The sequence below is a fragment of the Genypterus blacodes genome, unplaced genomic scaffold (genome assembly GCF_046128005.1).
Source record: "Genypterus blacodes isolate CSIRO-AG114 ecotype Tasmania unplaced genomic scaffold, CSIRO-AGI_Gbla_v1 ptg000044l_1, whole genome shotgun sequence".
NCBI classification, from domain to species: Eukaryota; Metazoa; Chordata; class Actinopteri; order Ophidiiformes; family Ophidiidae; genus Genypterus; species Genypterus blacodes.
The window spans coordinates 1,013,768-1,031,725 of NW_027466857.1; the positions used below are offsets into that span (position 1 = coordinate 1,013,768).

General features: G+C 39.0%; 1 protein-coding gene across 4 annotated transcripts in view; it reads left to right on the forward strand.

Moving 5' to 3' along the window:
- Window positions 1-12,057, forward strand: part of csnk1a1 (casein kinase 1, alpha 1) — a 35,962-nt gene extending 23,905 nt beyond the window's left edge. For 2 of the 4 annotated variants that reach the window (XM_076149229.1, XM_076149232.1), the window contains 6 exons: window positions 243-382; window positions 1,092-1,170; window positions 1,563-1,637; window positions 1,729-1,835; window positions 2,271-2,419; window positions 11,283-12,057. In XM_076149229.1, coding sequence (XP_076005344.1) covers window positions 243-382; window positions 1,092-1,170; window positions 1,563-1,637; window positions 1,729-1,835; window positions 2,271-2,419; window positions 11,283-11,290 — 558 coding nt within the window. In that variant the 3' untranslated portion in view covers window positions 11,291-12,057. Of the gene's footprint in view, window positions 1-242; window positions 383-1,091; window positions 1,171-1,562; window positions 1,638-1,728; window positions 1,836-2,270; window positions 2,425-11,282 lie in introns of those variants that run through there. The other 2 variants (XM_076149231.1, XM_076149230.1) reach the window with 2 other exon arrangements.
- The last annotated feature ends 5,901 nt before the right edge of the window (window positions 12,058-17,958 follow it).

Here is a 17,958-nt window from a genome sequence, read left to right on the forward strand (position 1 = left end):
CTAGTATATGTGCCTTTTCTTGTTTGACACTTGTGTCCTTTAATAAAAAAGTTACATGGATCTCCTCTTCCAGGTCAATCAGAGCATGTATTGTCTGTCCTGCCAAGTTTACAGCAGGTCTCACAAACCATTCAAAATTGGATTATGTTTGTAATATCAAGAAACTGTTTAAATGTTTGATCTCTATTCCTAATAATCCTTAATTCTATACATCATCATAATGTTGTCTCTCTCTTTTACAGTTGTTCCTTATTGACTTCGGTTTGGCAAAAAAATATCGAGACAACCGAACAAGGCAGCACATCCCCTACAGAGAAGACAAGAACCTGACCGGCACAGCACGCTATGCCTCCATCAATGCACATCTGGGTATTGAACAGAGGTCAGTCAAGTGATGCAAAATTACTTGGAATACATTGAATTCATGTTAAGTAAGCACTGCATGGCCAGTAAACACATGATTCCAAAACATCCTTTGATTGTTTTTTCTTAAATGGTCTCCACAAATTTGGAAATGCATTATCGAAAACATTTCTTAAATGCTGAACTATTAAACTTTCCTTTTTTTCTGAAAATGTGGCCATATACTGTTAATCAACAGGGAAAGTGGTTATAGTGTTTGTTTTGCTATTTGTTTTTTTTGAAGCAAACATTTCAAATGACATTGCGCATACAATTATAGGACATTTTGGAGATAATTTTTACACAGAAAGAGGGGGAAAAGGAGAGCGAGAGATAGAGAGAAAGACAGAAGTTTGTATTATTACTACTATTGTTGTTGTTAAACTCAATACATAAACCCTGAGGTAGAATACAAGTAGATTGAAATTGCGATGATCTCATAGGGTAAATACAGTTTTTACAGGTTAGGGTTAGGGTGTTTATAGTATTTAGCTATGGGCCTGAGCTTGATCATTTGTATTGACAAACCAAGCAAGGCTCAATTTTGATTGTTGTATCACTTTGATGTGTACGGTATACCATGATTTCTTTCTTTATGACTTACTCTTTGTTGTCGCTAGTTGCTGTGATGACATGGAATCACTGCCATGATAAAAAGAATTTATGGCTTGCTCTTTTGTTGTCTCTAGTCGCCGTGATGACATGGAATCACTAGGCTATGTGCTGATGTACTTCAACAGAACCAGTCTGCCATGGCAGGGTTTAAAGGTATGAAAATGTGACTGAATCACACTGAAGGAATTACAAGTGTCTACTTCTGTTCTAAGGCTTAAATTCAGATTATATATTTTGAAATCTGGCTGATAAACTATAGCAATGTAGATACATTGGCATTTAGTTAAGTCCAATATCTCTTGGTTTTACTGGCTTGCCTTGCAAACCCTCCAGCAGGTGAGCCCTTATCTGGCATCGGCTTACGTGCAGAAAGATTTCAAAATGTAACAGGAAAAGTCAATAAAAATTAAAAACATCCATAGGAAAATGTATATTATATTAAGTATAAAATATACATTTTTGAGAAAAGATTATTAGGAAAGAAACAATTTCTAACAAGGATGAACCTTAACTGAAGTTTGTGTCATGTTTGCCAAATTTTTCAGGCTGCCACAAAGAAGCAGAAATATGAGAAGATCTCAGAGAAGAAGATGTCCACCCCTGTCGAGGTCCTCTGTAAGGTGAGACCAACCTGAACACAGGAATAATTGTAAAGATAGCTGTGAAAGTTGTGGCCGACATTCACACACTTGCTTTTTTGCGTTTGGCCAGGGTTTCCCAGCAGAGTTTGCCATGTACCTGAACTACTGCCGTGGCTTGCGCTTTGAGGAGGCTCCAGACTACATGTATTTGCGCCAACTGTTCCGCATCCTCTTCAGGTATACAGAAGTTAACTTACAAAAATGTTGTTACATTACTGTTACATTACATCATTCCTGAAATCATTTGTGATTCTATTTATATGTTCACTGAGTTTCACTTACAAATGGCCTTGAATATAAATAAAGAAAAACATAGCTGAATGAGTCTAGCCAAATCTGTATGGTAATATGCTTCTGTTTCCTATAGTGAACTAATTGGTGTCAAACACACCATCTACTTTTGCGCTTTCACCTTAGCCTTAGTTTTTCCACTCTGCCTATTTTTTTCTCGTCCTTTCCCTTCCCTCTACCATACTTCCTTTCCATACCCTGTTTTTTAATTTGCAAATATTGTTTTGATTATTACAGTACAAGCCACCCCATATTAAATTTGTGTATATGTAAAGCTTACCGGGGGGAAAAGTGTCATTTACCATTTGCTGTGTGTTCTAGGACTCTGAACCACCAGTACGACTACACCTTTGATTGGACCATGCTGAAACAGAAAGCAGCCCAGCAGGGAGCCTCATCCGGGGGCCAGGGCCAACAGGCACAAACCCCCACAGGCAAGCAAACTGACAAATCCAAGTCTAACATAAAAGGTTAGTAGCCAACATCCAAGCGACGTTTTCTACGGACACCAATTTCTCATATTCATCTAGTATTTCATTTAGGGTTATGAGAATGATCATTTTATTTCTTAAACTTACACACCAGTGCCCCTTTCAAAAAATCTTAAAAATTTGGAATCCATGCTTCCTTCATAAAGCTTATTTCTGTTGGAATGAAACACCTCAAAATAGCAAAAAAAAATCCATAGTTAAAAAGAGAAATTGACAGATTGGTCTTGCAGAAGCAAAGATGTCCTTGGGGAATTTGACTACTAACTTTACTTCTCTACTATTCCCTTCCTTTTTGGGAGCTGGGCAAGGGAGTTTCTCTCACGCTGTTCTAATGCTGACAACTTATTCTGATCACTTCTAGCTCTTCTACAACCTGTTATTAACTTTACTAGACCACATAACACGTGTCTCTTCCTTTCCCTTATCCCATGATAACTAATGATCTACACATACTGTCACGTCCACGTAGGAACAAAAACCTGAAGGACATTGATCCTGAAGGATTGGAATGGAGCTCATATCACTTAAGGCAACAAATGTTCCTTGACATGTCTGCTCCTGTTTGGTGATGCTGAATCAAGTCACAAACGTACAACTGGTTTGTCAATATAGTCTCGGCCACATCACAGAATTTAAGATGCAGTCATACAAATGCAGGTATTGAACGTTTTGAAAGCCAATATCAATTTAAACAATTACTGCATTATAGACTATGTAGTTATATAGTATTATGAAATTGAACATGAACATGCAATTGCAATGCAATCGATAGTGTAATGCAGTGGTTCCCAAACTTTTTCTGCAGGGCCCCCCTCTTGTAGATAAGAATGCCCCAAGGGGGGACCCAGAGCTACTGGGGGGGGTTGAAGCACTGGTTTAATGCGTTAGTGGTTTAACATAGCTCTGTAGAAGACCAGTTTGCCAGTTGGGATGTCACAGGTTGACTTTTATTGCTATCACAGTGAGAAATAACTTTCATAATTAAATACAATCAACAATGGATATCAGCAGTAATGCTGTTTTGGTTCTAAAAATAAACTGGATGCTTGTAGATGCGGCATGTAAATACATGGGGTTAAACTTCACTGTAGAGGATGACACGGGAGTGGATTTTCACCCCTGTCCCATCCCACTCCCACAGATAAAAATCTTGTCCTGTCCCGTTCCCATTCGGAATGACTCATGCTCCTGTACCGCTCCCATTTTTTTCTTTTGGTCTTTAGGCAATACATTGAATTTGATTTGATCTTCTTTAGATATCTTTGTGTGCTGCAGTTTTATTTAAAAAGATTTTTCCCCGAATTTTACTCGCACATATGCCTCTTGAGACCACTCGTAACTCGCACGTATGCCTCTTGAGACTACTCGTAACTCGCACGTATGCCTCTTGAGACTACTCGTAACTCGCACGTATGCCTCTTGAGACTACTCGTCCCTGACTCAGTGTATTTGATAATTACAGAACATGCTTGCAAGCGGCATACTTCGTGTTCATTCCGTCACACTCGACTCTCATGAAGTTAGGAACAATCTGTGGCCTCTCTTTCAGTGGTTTGAGCGTAACAGAAAGGTCGTTGTTACAGACTCTCCGTTGCAACACATTTTTTATCTCATCAGCTCCTCCGCTGGCACTTGCTCGCTCCATTGCTGTTTCACTCTGGCTTCTAGCGGAAAGCAGCGGCGAGAAGCACTGTTGGCTTCTGGGCCATGTAGTTCTTCTTTTGACTTGCGTTACAGTGTAGGCTTGTTGAAAGAAAACTACAGAAATGGCGGCACCTGTCCTGTATTGTTTTTGTTTTGTTCTCTGGACCTATTGGTTGGTTCCCGCTCCCGTCTGCTCCCGTTGACTTTTTAATCCTGTCCCGTCCCAATCACGTGATTAATAGTAAAGTTGACCTGTGGGATTCCCGAAAAAATGTCAGCCTCTACTTCGCTGTACCTTCCCTCTGAAAACGTAGATTATATTTTGTTTCCAAGTGGAAAAATAAAGACAATTTAACAGCAAGCTTAATGCATGTGCAAAAGGAGATTTCATGATTCTTTATTATTCATAATTTGACATGATTTGATTTGTGAATATTATCCTGCTCTCTCTCACTACAGAGAGAGGGAGAGAGCAGAGCTGAATGGTGGTCTCCAAGAGACTGGTTCTCAATCCAGCACCACAGGTTTTCCACCTCAAGTGACCAGTGCTGTGGGTAGAAAATGAAGTGGAAAACATGCAGTGCTTGGGTATTCGAGGACCAGGCGTGGGAACCCCTACCACCAAAGCGTGTTGGATCTTTCAGCCGTGACTTTTCATCAGCATGATCTAAAGATTTTTACCTACCCCAAATACTCTCATACATCCTTTTTATTCCACTTTTTCTGTGGATATCAGGCTTTAAGTGTTGAAAACCTGAACTATTTTCATTGGTAAGGCCAAACTTAAAAGTAGTTGGTAGCAGTTGTGTTCAAAATAAAAGCAGTGTGTTTAAAAAAGTGAGAAAAGCTCAAAATCTTTATGGTACCTTTTATGTTCATACACACGAATGGGACACTGCACATCCTATTCCAAATCAAAACATGAAGAAAAAATTATCAAATGACTTTTTACTAGAAAATGGAGTATTTGGCTGTTCCAAAAAATAGCAGTGTCTGCATTTTTCTTTACTAACTCAAATATTTACTGTATGAATTGAAAAATCTTGAAGATTTGGTTTCCCTGATAATCACTGAATTTATATTTAGTGGTATAACCACTGTTTCTGAGATCTGCTTCACAGCTGTGTTGCATGGAGTCAACCAACTTCTGGCACCTTTGGTATCCCAGCCCAGGACGATTGGACTACACCCCACAATTCCTCTGCTTTCCTTGGTTTTGCCTCAGAAACAGCATTTTATCTTTCACCCCACAGGTTTGTGGGGTGAAAGATTAGATTAGATTATTAGATTAAGGTCCAGGGATTGGGCTGGCCACTCCATAACATTAATCTGGTTGGTCTGGAATCTAGATTTTGCTCGCTTACTGGTGTGTTTGGGGTCGTTGTTTTGTTTAAACACCCGTTTCAAGGGCATTTCCTCTTCGGCATAAGGCAACATGACTTCAAGTATTTTGATGTATTCAAACTGAACCATGATCTCTGGTATGCGGTAAATATGAGAAACATCCCCATATCATGATTCTTCCGCCACCATGCTTCATGGTCTTCACAGTGTGTGCAAAAAGAAACAATCCTGCGTTCATCAGTTCACAAAATGTTGCGCCATTTCTCTTTAGGCTAGTCAATGTGTTCTTTGGCAAATTGTAACCTCTTCAGTACATGTCATTTTCTCAACAATGGGACGTCTTCTAATAGTTACAGTACTCACAGGTAACTTTAGATCTTCTTTAATCACCCCGAAGCTGGTTGTTGGCCGAGTCTTGGCCATTCTGGCTATTCTTCAATCCTTCGATATTCCGTTTTCTTCCACGTCTTTCTGGTTTTGGTTGCCATTTTAACTCATTTGAGATCATTTTAGCTGAGCAGTCGATCATTTTCTGCAGTTCTTCGTATGTTTTCCCCCTTTTATCAACTTTATAATCAAAGTACACTGTTCTTCTGAACAATGTCTGGAGCGACCCATTTTACTCCAATTTTCAGAGAAAAATGCACTTTACCATGTGCTGCCTCCGTCCTTAAACAAGGATTACCTGTTTTTACACCTGTTTTTTCACAGAATTCATGATTTCACTAATTGAACTCCACACTGCTATTATTTTGAACACGCCCCTTTCAATCTATGATTCATAAACATCAAGCAAAAAGACCATCTGAAAAGATGAAATTCCAAATCGATACAAGATCAATTAGGAAATTGCAAAGGGTATGAAAGACTTGAGATAACGATTAGTTTTACAAGCAGATGTTGCATAGCAAAATCGTGATGGAAGCAGTACAAATTCACTTAAGATGTGCTAGGGTGACCTAATACTGGTCGTTTTTCTTATTTCTCTTTTAAAACTATTTAGGTTAAACTAAGTTTCACAAGGTGAAACTAAAACGACTGAAACAAAAGTCACTTTTCTTTCTCGATAATAATCTTTGAATGTCCTTTCACTGTTTGAGGTTGAAATAACAGCAAATGAAGGGCCATAAAAGCAACAAAAACAGGGTTGGCAATATTTCAATTCACGAAGATGTATTCTCTGCTAGTCATGCTTCAGAATTGTCTTCATTCAGATCTAGCTTAAGATGGTCTTAAATATGTCTTTAGACATGCATCCCCAGATGCATGTTTAAATGCAAAGAATTGTCTTCACACCATTTAACAAAGTCAGTAAGTGCTAGACAGCTGCCTTCTACAGTTAGGTCCATAAGTATTTGGACATTTCCACATTTGACTTGAAATGAAACAATTTGGATGTACTTTAAGTGCAGACCTTCAACTGAAATTTTTAGGGTATTTGCATCCAAATCAGGTGAACGGTGTAGGAATTGCAACCATTTATATATGTGCCGCCCCCTTTTTTAATGGACTAAAAGTAATTGGACAATTGGTTGCTCAGCTGTTCCATGGCCAGGTGTGTGCTATTCCCTCATTATTTCATTCAGAAGGAGCAGATAAAAGGTCTAGAGGTCATTTCAAGTGTGGTTTTTGCATTTGGAATCTGTTGCTGTCAACTCAACATGAGGTGCAAAGAGCTGTCACTATCAGTGAAGCACGCCATCATTAGGATGAAAAATCAAAACAAACACATCAGAGAGACAGCAAACACATTAGGTATGGCAAAATCAACTGTTAGGCACATTCTTAAAAAGAAAGAACGCACTGGTGAGCTCAGCAACACCAAAAGACCCGGAAGACCACAGAATATAACAGAAGAATTATTTCCCTGGTGAAGAAAAACCCCTTCACAACAGTTGGACAGATCAAGAACACTCTCCATGACGTAGGCGTATCTGTGTCAAAGTCAACAATCAAGAGAAGACTTAATCAGAGTGAACACAGAGGGTTCACCACAAGATCTAAACCATTGGTGAGCCTCAAAAACAGGAAGACCAGATTAGAGTTAGCCAAATAAGTCTCTACAGTTCTGGAACAACATCCTATGGGCAGATGAGACAAAGATCAGCTTGTACCAGATCGATGGGAAGGGACTAGTATAGCGAAGGAACGGAGCTGCCCATGCTCCAAAATATACCACCGCATCAGTGAATAATGGTGGTAGTAGTGTTATGGCGTGGAGCATGTATGGCTGCCAATAGAACTTGTTCCCTCGTACTTTTTGATGCAACTACAGACAAAAGCATCAGGAAGAATTCTTAAGTGTTTCGGGCAATATATATATTAAACTATATCTGCTCATATTCAGCCAAATGCATCAGAACTCATTGGATGGCGCTTCACAGTGCAGATGGACAATGACCTGAAGCATACTGCGAAAGCAGCCAGTTTTTAAAGCAAAGAAGTGGAATGTTATGCAATGGCCAAGTCAATTGCCTGACATAAATCCAATTGAGCATTCACTTCACTTGCTGAAGACAAAACTTCAGGGAAAAAGCCCCAAGAACAAGCAGAAACTGAAGACAGTTGTAGTAGAGCCCTGGCAAAGCATCACCAGTGAAGAAACCCAACGTTTGGTGATGTCTATGGGTTCCAGGCTGTCATTGACTGCAAATAATTTGCAACCAATTATTAAGTGACAATTTGATCTATGATTCTTAGTTGTGTTCCAATAAGCACATCTTAATTGTTTCATTTCAAGTCCATTGTGTTGATTTACAGAGACAAAATTGCGTCAATGTCCAAATCCTTATGGACCTGACGGATATTGCTCCTGCAACTGAGTGTACATCATACAACAAGTAGGAAGATTCCTTATTGTTCCCTTGTGGTGAACCTGTTAAAGTAATATTTACTTTCCCCAAACCCTCTTCTGCTTGTTAAATCCAATAAAACAAGCCTATGAGGAACACTTTGAATTAGATCTTTCTGGGTGTTTACACCTTGTCAGAAATAAAAAGCTTGCATCCTTAACGCTTTTCCATGCCTGATAAGCTACCTAAGATCAGGTTCTCCAACAAATTGTCATATCTAGATTTACTTTTTTTTTTCCCCCATAAGTACCACAAGTATTTTGACATTGTTGATGTTACTCTTTCTGCAAAATACAGATTGCAGTCATGTAGACCACAAATTCCTATCCTCAACGACTGATTCAGCTAATAGAAGAAGAAGAAACCTTATTGGGTCGAATCACATGCTAACACGTCAATCTGAAATTTGTCTTGCGTGCCCTCTCTTTTACACACACACACACACACGAGAGGGTTCAACGCAGGGCAGCCATGATACAGGGCCCGTGGAGCAGTTTTGGGGGTTTGGTGCCTTGCTCAAGGGCACTTCGGCAGTGCCCTGGAGGCAAACGGCCAACTCTCCATTTGCAAGTCCACTTTCTTGGTCCGTACGATACTCAAACCAGTGACCCTCAGGTTCCCAAGCAATCCCTATGAACTGAGCTTCTGCCGCCTACCGCCGCCCCAGCAGACATGCTAGGGTATAATGTCAGCATGTCATCGCACCAGTCATTCATTCACATTTCCCATCTCCTGATTAACTCAAAGAACTTTTGTAGCCTTGTGTGTGTGCTACATAAAGTTTGAATTAAAACAGTGAGGCTGTTTTCTGAGAGGACTTGCACAATATGTGATTTCAGAGCAAGGTCATGAGCAAGAATACAATATATTTCAAGCAATATTTGTGCTGCTGCTTGCAATGCTCAACAAGAAAATGGACTAGCATCTTCATTTCTTTCAAGCTTTACGTTGGACTCACCAAACTTGTGCCTTAAATCTGATGATTTACATCTATTTTGTGTAGGGGGGTCAAGATCATCTTGTTTTGAAGCCGTTTCTGAATTTGTGGTCACAACAGGTACTTTTATTTCAGTCAACTTTGTTGTCACAGATTGCCTTTTAGATATTCTTGTTTCTCCTTTGATCTCCTCTCCCGCGTGTCTCTTGCAGCCCTATACCTTTTGCCTCTACCCATGAAGTAAGCAAGTAAACACATGAAGAAGTATGATGCGATTCAGGGCTGCAATGACAAACTGGCCAAAATACTGATTATTTAATGATGACGATACAGATGCTGTTGAGAAAAACTCATTGGACAGAGTTTACTCACTTATTTCCCACTTGCATAAAGTGGTGCTATTACACCCTGACCAGGTTCAAAGCAAAAAATGTGTTTTTGCTTCTATAGTTACATGAATTATAAGCAGTAAATGACACGTGAAGCACAATCCAATTATTCAGTTGTCGTAACTTTGACTTGCAAAATTTAAGCTTGATGCAGTCAAGTGGGATCAATGATTTGGGTCATTATCCTGTTGAAGGAGCTATGACCTCCAACTGAGACAGAGCTTTCTGATACTGGGCAGTATGTTTGGCTCCAGAAGGCCTTTATAAGCTTCTGATTTATCTGTGTCCTGCACAGACTCGAGACGCACTGTGCCATAATCAGCAAAGCAACGCCATAACATCACTGAGCCTCTTCCATGTTTTACTGGAGGGATTGTGTTCTTGACTATGAAAAGTTTTTTTCTGTGAACATAAAGCTGATGTGATGCGCGCTTCGAAATTAGCGCTGCGATTGAATACAAAACTGTTGTTGACTGGGGGGTGCCCTTCGAAATTTGTGCTGCGATCTGCTGGTCTGATGGGAGATTATGATCACAGTATGATAATTTATATGCCATCATCGAAAGAGCCAAAATTGTCTCTGGCCGGAGGTTCCCCACCCCTGCATTAGACGTACCATACCAGAGTTGTCCTGAGGCTAATTTGCATCTGCAGTCCCCCTGCAGGTTACAATTCTGCTTCCATTCCCCAACAAAGCATCAAGCAAGCTAGATCTTATGTGCATGTATTTGTTGTCGACACAGAAACAGCATTACACAATCAACCTGATTTGTTACTCAGAACATTTATCCTTCAATCCAAATGTTGCAATCAACATTTTTGTGAACTCACGCAAAACAAAAAGGAAATGGAAAGAAGAGAAAGAGAAGAAGTTTGACTTTAACATTGAGGTATTCAACATAGGTTAATGAAATTGTACGTTTGGGAAAACGGTTAACAAATGTAAGTGTAATCTGCAATCTGTTTTGCGCTTAAATTTATTGCGTGAGCAGCTCAAACTGTGGCAGGAAAGACGCGCTTTCATTTACTAAAGAAAAGCCCTAAGTTGATATGCCACTTTTTACAAGAAAACTAATGTAATCATGTAACGTTGTTGCCCAGAGAAATTCTCAAGTGTGGAACATAAAATACAATGTTACTTCATCTCAAACAGTGAAAGAACCATAGCTCATTTACTAACGGATTCGAATGAGCTCCACATCCACACATAGCCCTATCACAGCACAAACTGGTAGCTTTATGTTGTATGTATGCCATAGAAGTCAAGCTGTGAGAACCAAACTCTTATTTATACCTTGTCTGTCCAACTGCCGCACCTTGCCCAGGCATGTGCAAATGACGTGCATAGCACAGCGATGCCTTCCTTTTCTCTGGCAAAGTGATCAAAGTGAAAGCAGGCAGGAACAAAGCTGAATGCTCAATTTGGACAGTTACACCTAAACTTGAATAATTTCACTTTCAAACTTCCCATATTATGTTTTGCTCAGATTATTCTTGCACAGTTCAAGAGATTTTTCACCCTTCTGTTTTCAGCTCTTCACCGCTAACAACCAGCTTTGAAATCCTAACAAGCTGACAATCATCCACTCACAATGAAAATGTGTCTATGTTGAGCCAGTATATCAGCAGCCTTTTGCTAATCCTTGGCTAACTATCCAATCTGTTTGTGTCTGCAGGTTTCTGAGTGGTCTGTGCCAAGGTCAGATCTGCAGAAGTGTTGGTGACCAGGACCAACAGTCTCTTTTCCTGGACAAGCAGCAAACAGAAAGTCCGTGTCTCACCTTCCATAATAACTATCTATGTAATGAAAATATATAGATAAACACATGCCTCTGTCTGCTGCGGTATCTATATATCCGTATGTATATACTATCAAACTCCACTCCGAAAGAAAAGAAAGGAAAAAGCAGGATTTTGGATGTGGAGGCTGTAGCCCCCTACCCCCTACACCCTCCCACCCCCATCACACATCCCATCCTTTTCTGTTCCTCTGCTCTCCTTTCAGCATTGACTTTTTTGTAAGGTTTCTTTGAAACTGAAATTAAGAAGATAGTCAGCTGAGCCTCTTTTTTTTCTATCCCAATGGAAACATCTTGAAGCAACTTTTCCCTCATTCCTATATGTCACTCCCTCCTTTTACCAAGCAAACCATGAAAGCATATAAACCTAAAAAAAATGTTGTCCCTTTTTGTTTCTAAAATTGAATGATGCAACCCTGGATGTTATTTACTATAAAAAATCAAATGTTGGGTTTCTATTTTTTCTGTTTTCTTTTTGTTTTCCTATGGTGATAAGGAGTTTGCCTGTTGACAATATAAGCAGCCGACGGCAACAGTCAATGGTAGAATGATACTCTGGCTCTCCCCCTCTCTTTAGAGATCTGCATTATTATTCTATCTGTTGTAAAACTTACGGTCTTCTACAAAAAACAAATAAAAACATTAAATAACACAGACCTCAAAGTCATTATCCATCATCCTGCCGAATTCTGAAGAAGTCAGTGATATTGGAGGTATCAGTGACGTGTGTGATTTCTCTCTGGAGTTTAAAATGGCACACAAGTGCCCATCACCATCTATTAACATTTTTGTATACACACAGTATACGGTACTTTGAAAAAATAGTAATTCAGTGTTGTACAGATGACCATTTCTTTCCTTGCTGGTTTGTTTATTTTTTAGATTCCACTGCCATGTTTCCAAATGACAGATTTCTGTAACATTGGTTGTAGCTATGTTGTGCTTCAATGTTGAGCCTTTAATGGCTTTAACTGTCAAACCATTGGCAACTTGAGTTCTAAACTGCTACAAACAGAGTTGCTGAAATGCTGCCCCTCTGTTCCTGTTCTGTTTTGTGGTGTGCTGATCATAAAAGGAAATCTTATTCCTTCATGCTCGCACATTTTGTGAAATGAGCACAAAATACCAAATACAGAATGAATGTTTTGCAAAATAAATTATTCCATTGAACAGCTTTGGGTTGAACTCCCATTGTTGTAAGGGCTTTGTTGTGATTAACATCACTTCACCTGATTCCTCCTTGAATTATTGCTGCTCTCTGAAGGACATTTTTCTAAATCATATGCATTATTTCATGGGGAGCAAGATGGCTGTAAAATTAATTAACTTGCTATGACTTAAAAGGTGAAGTTGTACCTTCTGTTTCAGCACAACCTTGAGAGTCCACATTGGTTTGTGTGACATGAATTTTGTCAGTTCAGTTTGCTTGGACCAGAGGACCCCAGGCAAAAGCGTTCTTGCCCCCCAAAATGTTGCTGACATGCTTAATCACATACAAAACACGGCAAATCATATTCGTAATACACAGCACAAAATGGTATTGCACCACCTTTACACCATCAATTGTAGCCTCTCGTCGTGTTGGCTTTGCAGCGTGTTGCCATTGTATCACTCAACACTTCACAAATCAATTTAATAAATTGTACAGTCTGCAGAACACCAAAGGAGATGTACATAACTGTGGATTGGGCTGCTTTTGCACCAACCAAATTTGTCTCCAATTCATTTTGCTACCATTTTAATATTGGCCAAGACGGCATGAAATGTTCAGGTTGTGCTTTTGCAGGTTCTCCAAAAGGGTATCACACAGACCTTCAGTTCAGGTAAGACAGTCGTATGTATGACAGTCACTCCTAAGGACCACTTTCCAGGGTTGGACCCCAAATAAAATCGGGTGCCTGCCTGTCTTGGTTTGCATTGAATGGGTGAATGTTTGGTCATTGTAGAGCCCTTTGCAGAAAAGCTATACATAAGTAGAGTCCACTTACACTCCATTCTAAAATTGTCAGTATGTGCCTTTGAATATTCATGTTCCTGGAAATGAGTACAGCACCTTTGCTTTGTGCATTAGTGCTTCCCAAAAAGGCAACTCGAGCAGAAGACTGCATCTGTACTAATGGAATCCACTAGCCACGGTCCCATCTTTAAGTATGATTTTGTAGTTTTCCTTTGTTTTCTCCCCAGATTATTTTCTGAATTTTAAGGGAACATGTATGACTATTTTAAGGCTATTTCACAGTATTAGTGGTGCCCCTGTACAAATGAGTTACATGTCCCTTTTCCTCATCAGTGGTGGTGCTGGAACTGTTAGACAAAAGTTGTCAACTTTGTAAAACTCTTGAGACAGGTGGTGCCTGGAAATTAGTGACAAATGCACCATCAAGTACTAAAGCTTGAATCACTAATTTAATTCATATCTTCCCTATAAATTAGAAATATTGAAATTTAAAATACACACCAAAACTCAATTGAAAAAATGTAACTCAAGTCAACATATCGACCAATATTTATATATTATATATTTGTAATTGTTAGACATCAGCGAAGAGCATTTATTAAACATGCCTCTAACATTGTCTTTAATGTGAAAAAGCCATTATTCTACACAAGATTTAAACTCTTTGGTGTGCACAAGAAAACGTAATATTTTGATTTAATGATTTTTTTTTTCAGACGTAACAAAATTAGCAGAAGGAAAAGATAACCATAACCACGAATAAACATCAATTTCCAAATGACTAATCGAAAACGATTGCGACATTCGGACTTGTGTATACATCAGATATATTTTATATCAAACCAACCATTTGGTCACTTACAATTTTGCACTATATACCGAAATTCAGAACGCATGTAAAATGTATCTAATATCTGTATAACTGTTTTTCTTTATGTCCTCTCTCAAATGCATTCATAGTTGAACTCTGTTTCTGTCCAAAATCCAAATTATTCCATAAACTGACCTCCCAAATCTATATACATCTACTCTTAGGGGTGGTACAGGCAAAAGGTTTCAAAATGATAATGTCCTTGTAATTCATAACATCCTTTCTCGTTGGTGAACAATTTGTGTGTATCAAGAAGTGACTTATTTGCTCTATACATTATTTGTGCAATCTAAAATAACGAAATTACAAAACTTCATAATGTGAGTCTTGAGGAATAATATACTGGTGTGCTTATTGTACCTTATGTAAATTTTTTATTGTATTTTGTATTATATATATTATATGTTATGTATTGTATATCCTCCAAACTGACACACCACTTTCCATTGAAGAATTATACTCCTATAGATTTCCTATAGTTTTTTTTAAAGGGATAAACTGGTAGCTTTACTTCTTTTGATGTTAAATGAATCTCAGGAGAATGTAATGATACCTCACTGACTCAAACTTCAATAGCTCCTCTTTTTTTTAAATAACGGAGACCTCCACATGTTGATCTCTGTTAGAAAGGATATTATATTTTGTAGAAAGGAATATTATTTCTGAAGATCAAAATGGTTTCATTCAGGGACATCAGTATTTTTTTTATACCAGCACACTTAAATATAATTCATTTAACACTGATTACCTGAGATTGTAATCATTCGACACAGAGAAAGCACTTCACAGTGTAGAATGGGGGTACTTATTTGCAGTATTAAAGAAATGTGGCTGTGGAGATACATTTACACAGTTACATAGAGGTGTAGTACTGGCAAGTGGTATTCAACAGTTGTCTATCAGGGCTGTGATGGACAACCTCACATCACAGCAAAATCAGTGCCTCAAGGGAGATAGACAGTGAAGGACTTGGTCAAACTCCCCAATTGTGTTCCAACCTGCAAATTCCAGGAGCCTGGCAGGAGGGGCCGTGTCCAGGATCAGTTTCGTTTTAAGTTTGGAGAGAATATGATACCAACGGTCCATGAGAAACTTTTGAAGTTTTCCAGTTATCACGGAGCCCATTTCCTTTCAACATTTCCTGTTATTGTTAAGTCCTAGCTGTATAAGCAACTACTGTATGTCAACAGTGGCCATCTCCCTCTCCACTCTGAAAATGACTGAACAAATATATACAGAAAGGTCCATAAATATTTGGACATTGACACAATTTTGGCTCTGTAGACCACCACAATGGACTTGAAATGAAACAATCAAGATGTGCTTTAAGTACAGACTTACAGCTTTAATTTGAGGGTATTTACACCCAAATTCAGGTTAACGGTGTAGGAATTACAACCTTTTTTATACAGTATGTGCCTCCCTATTTTCAAGTGACTAAAAGTAATTGGACAAACTAACAATCATAGATCAAATTGTCACTTTTAATAATTGGTTGCAAATCCTTTCAGTCAACGACAGCCTGGACAGTCTGGTCCCTGGTAATGCTCTGTCAGGCCTTAACTGTCCCCAGTTTCTGCTTGTTCTTTGGGCATTTTCCCTTCAGTTCTGTTTTCACCAAGTGAAATTAATGCTCAATTGGATTCAGGTCAGGTGATTGACTTGGCCATTGCATAACATTCCACTTCTTTGCCTTAAAAAACTCTTTGGTTGCTTTCACACTACGCTTCAGGTCATTGTCCATCTGCACTGTGAAGCGCAGTCCATTAAGTTCTGAACATGGGCAAATAATATTGCCCAAAACACATTAGAATTCATTCTGATGCATTTGTCAGCAGTCACATCAATAATTACAAAGGAACCAGTTCCATTGGCAGCCATACATGCCCATGCCATAACATTACCACCACCATGTTTCACTGATGAGGTGGTATGCTTTGGATGATGAGCAGTTCCTATCCTTCTCTATACTCTTTTCTTCCCATCATTCTGTTGTTCAAAACACTACAGACTTTTTTAGCTAACTCTAGTCTGGTTTTCCTGTTTTTGAGGCTCACCAATGGTTTACATCTTGTTTTGAACCCTCTATATTCCCTCTGGTGAAGTCTTCTCTTGATTGTTGACTTTGACACAGATACGCCTACCACATGGAGAGTGTTCTTGATCTGTCCAACTGTTGTGAAGGGGTTTTTCTTCACCAGGGAAATGAGTCTTCTGTCATACACCACAGTTGTTTTCTGAGGTATTCCGGGTTGTTTGGTGTTGCTGAGCTCACCAGTGCGTTCTTTCTTTTTAAGAATGTACCTAACAGTTGATTTTGCCATACCTAATGTGTTTGCTATCTCTCTGATGTGTTTGTTTTGAGTTTTTATCCGAATGATGGCTTGCTTCACTGATAGTGACAGCTCTTCGGACCATATGTTGAACGTTGACAGCAACAGATTCCAAATGCAAATACCACACTTGAAATGAACTCTAGACCTTTTATCTGCTCCTTGTGAATGAAAGAATGAGGGAAAAACACACACCTAGCCATGGAACAGCTGAGCAACCAATTGTCCAATTACTTTTGGTCCCTTAAAAATGGGGAGGCAAATACAGTACATATAGAAATGGTTATAATTCCTACACCGTCAAAAGGGTATTTACATCCAAAGCTGTAAAAGTGTTTTTAAAGCTGAACGTCTGTACTTAGAGCACATCTTGGTTGTTTCAATTTAAGTCCATTGTGGTTGGCTACAGCAGTGTTTTTCAACCTGTGTGTTGTGAGAGATAGTCAGGTGTGCCGTGGGAAATTATCTAACTTCACTTAATAAGTCCCAAAAAATATTATTTACCGCTGGCTGTATAACCTAACTGTATATATATTCTTCCATATAATTCCCCCCTTTGGCGATTTCAATATTGCCAGAATGACGAAAAACCTATCATCAGTTGGCTAGGAAAATTCCCTCATGACCCCCTTACCTCTTAAACTTAATCATGGGCGATTGCGCTTTTGCGCTGGTATTGGTTGCATATATACAGTGTATAGATAGGTCACAAATGTAATGTAAGCATGTCAGATCTTGTCAAGTCAGCATTTGCCTACGGTGAGTAGTTCTGTGTACATCAAGGAGAAATGTGATATATATCACAATATGAAATATTAAATATATCCATTATATGCATAGGAGCCCAGAAGTACCTGCTCAACTGAAAATTTGATCCAAATGAGATTAACATCCACAATCAAGACTATAACCTATAAATTCACATGTGTCATCAAGGAATATTGTAGATGCAGATGCTAATACTCACATGACAGATGCATACCCTAACATGTTTATACAGAGCATAACCCATTATGCTATCAAACTAAATGTTGATACAGAAAGTGCAAAGTTCACATATAGTCTTATGGATGTCATTATTTGTGGCAGTGTGAGATGTCCGCACATGAAGCAAAACTTCAGCTCTTTCTGCATTTTTACACAGTCTGAGCCATCACCCTGCAGAGGTTACTAGCACTATCACAGGGGATATCGTTCAGACCATTGGCTCAGTGACCTCCTCACCACTGTTGTTCAGACAGATGCCTGTCCGTTGGTCTCCCTTGACCCCGTTAAGTCAGCATTCGTCAAGTCAATTTTACGTGTGTTGCCCAATATCACTAGAGGCGTCCTGAAGAGTCTTGAAGGCCATGGAGCTGAAAAACAGCTGCCCCAGGAGGTGATCAGTACAAT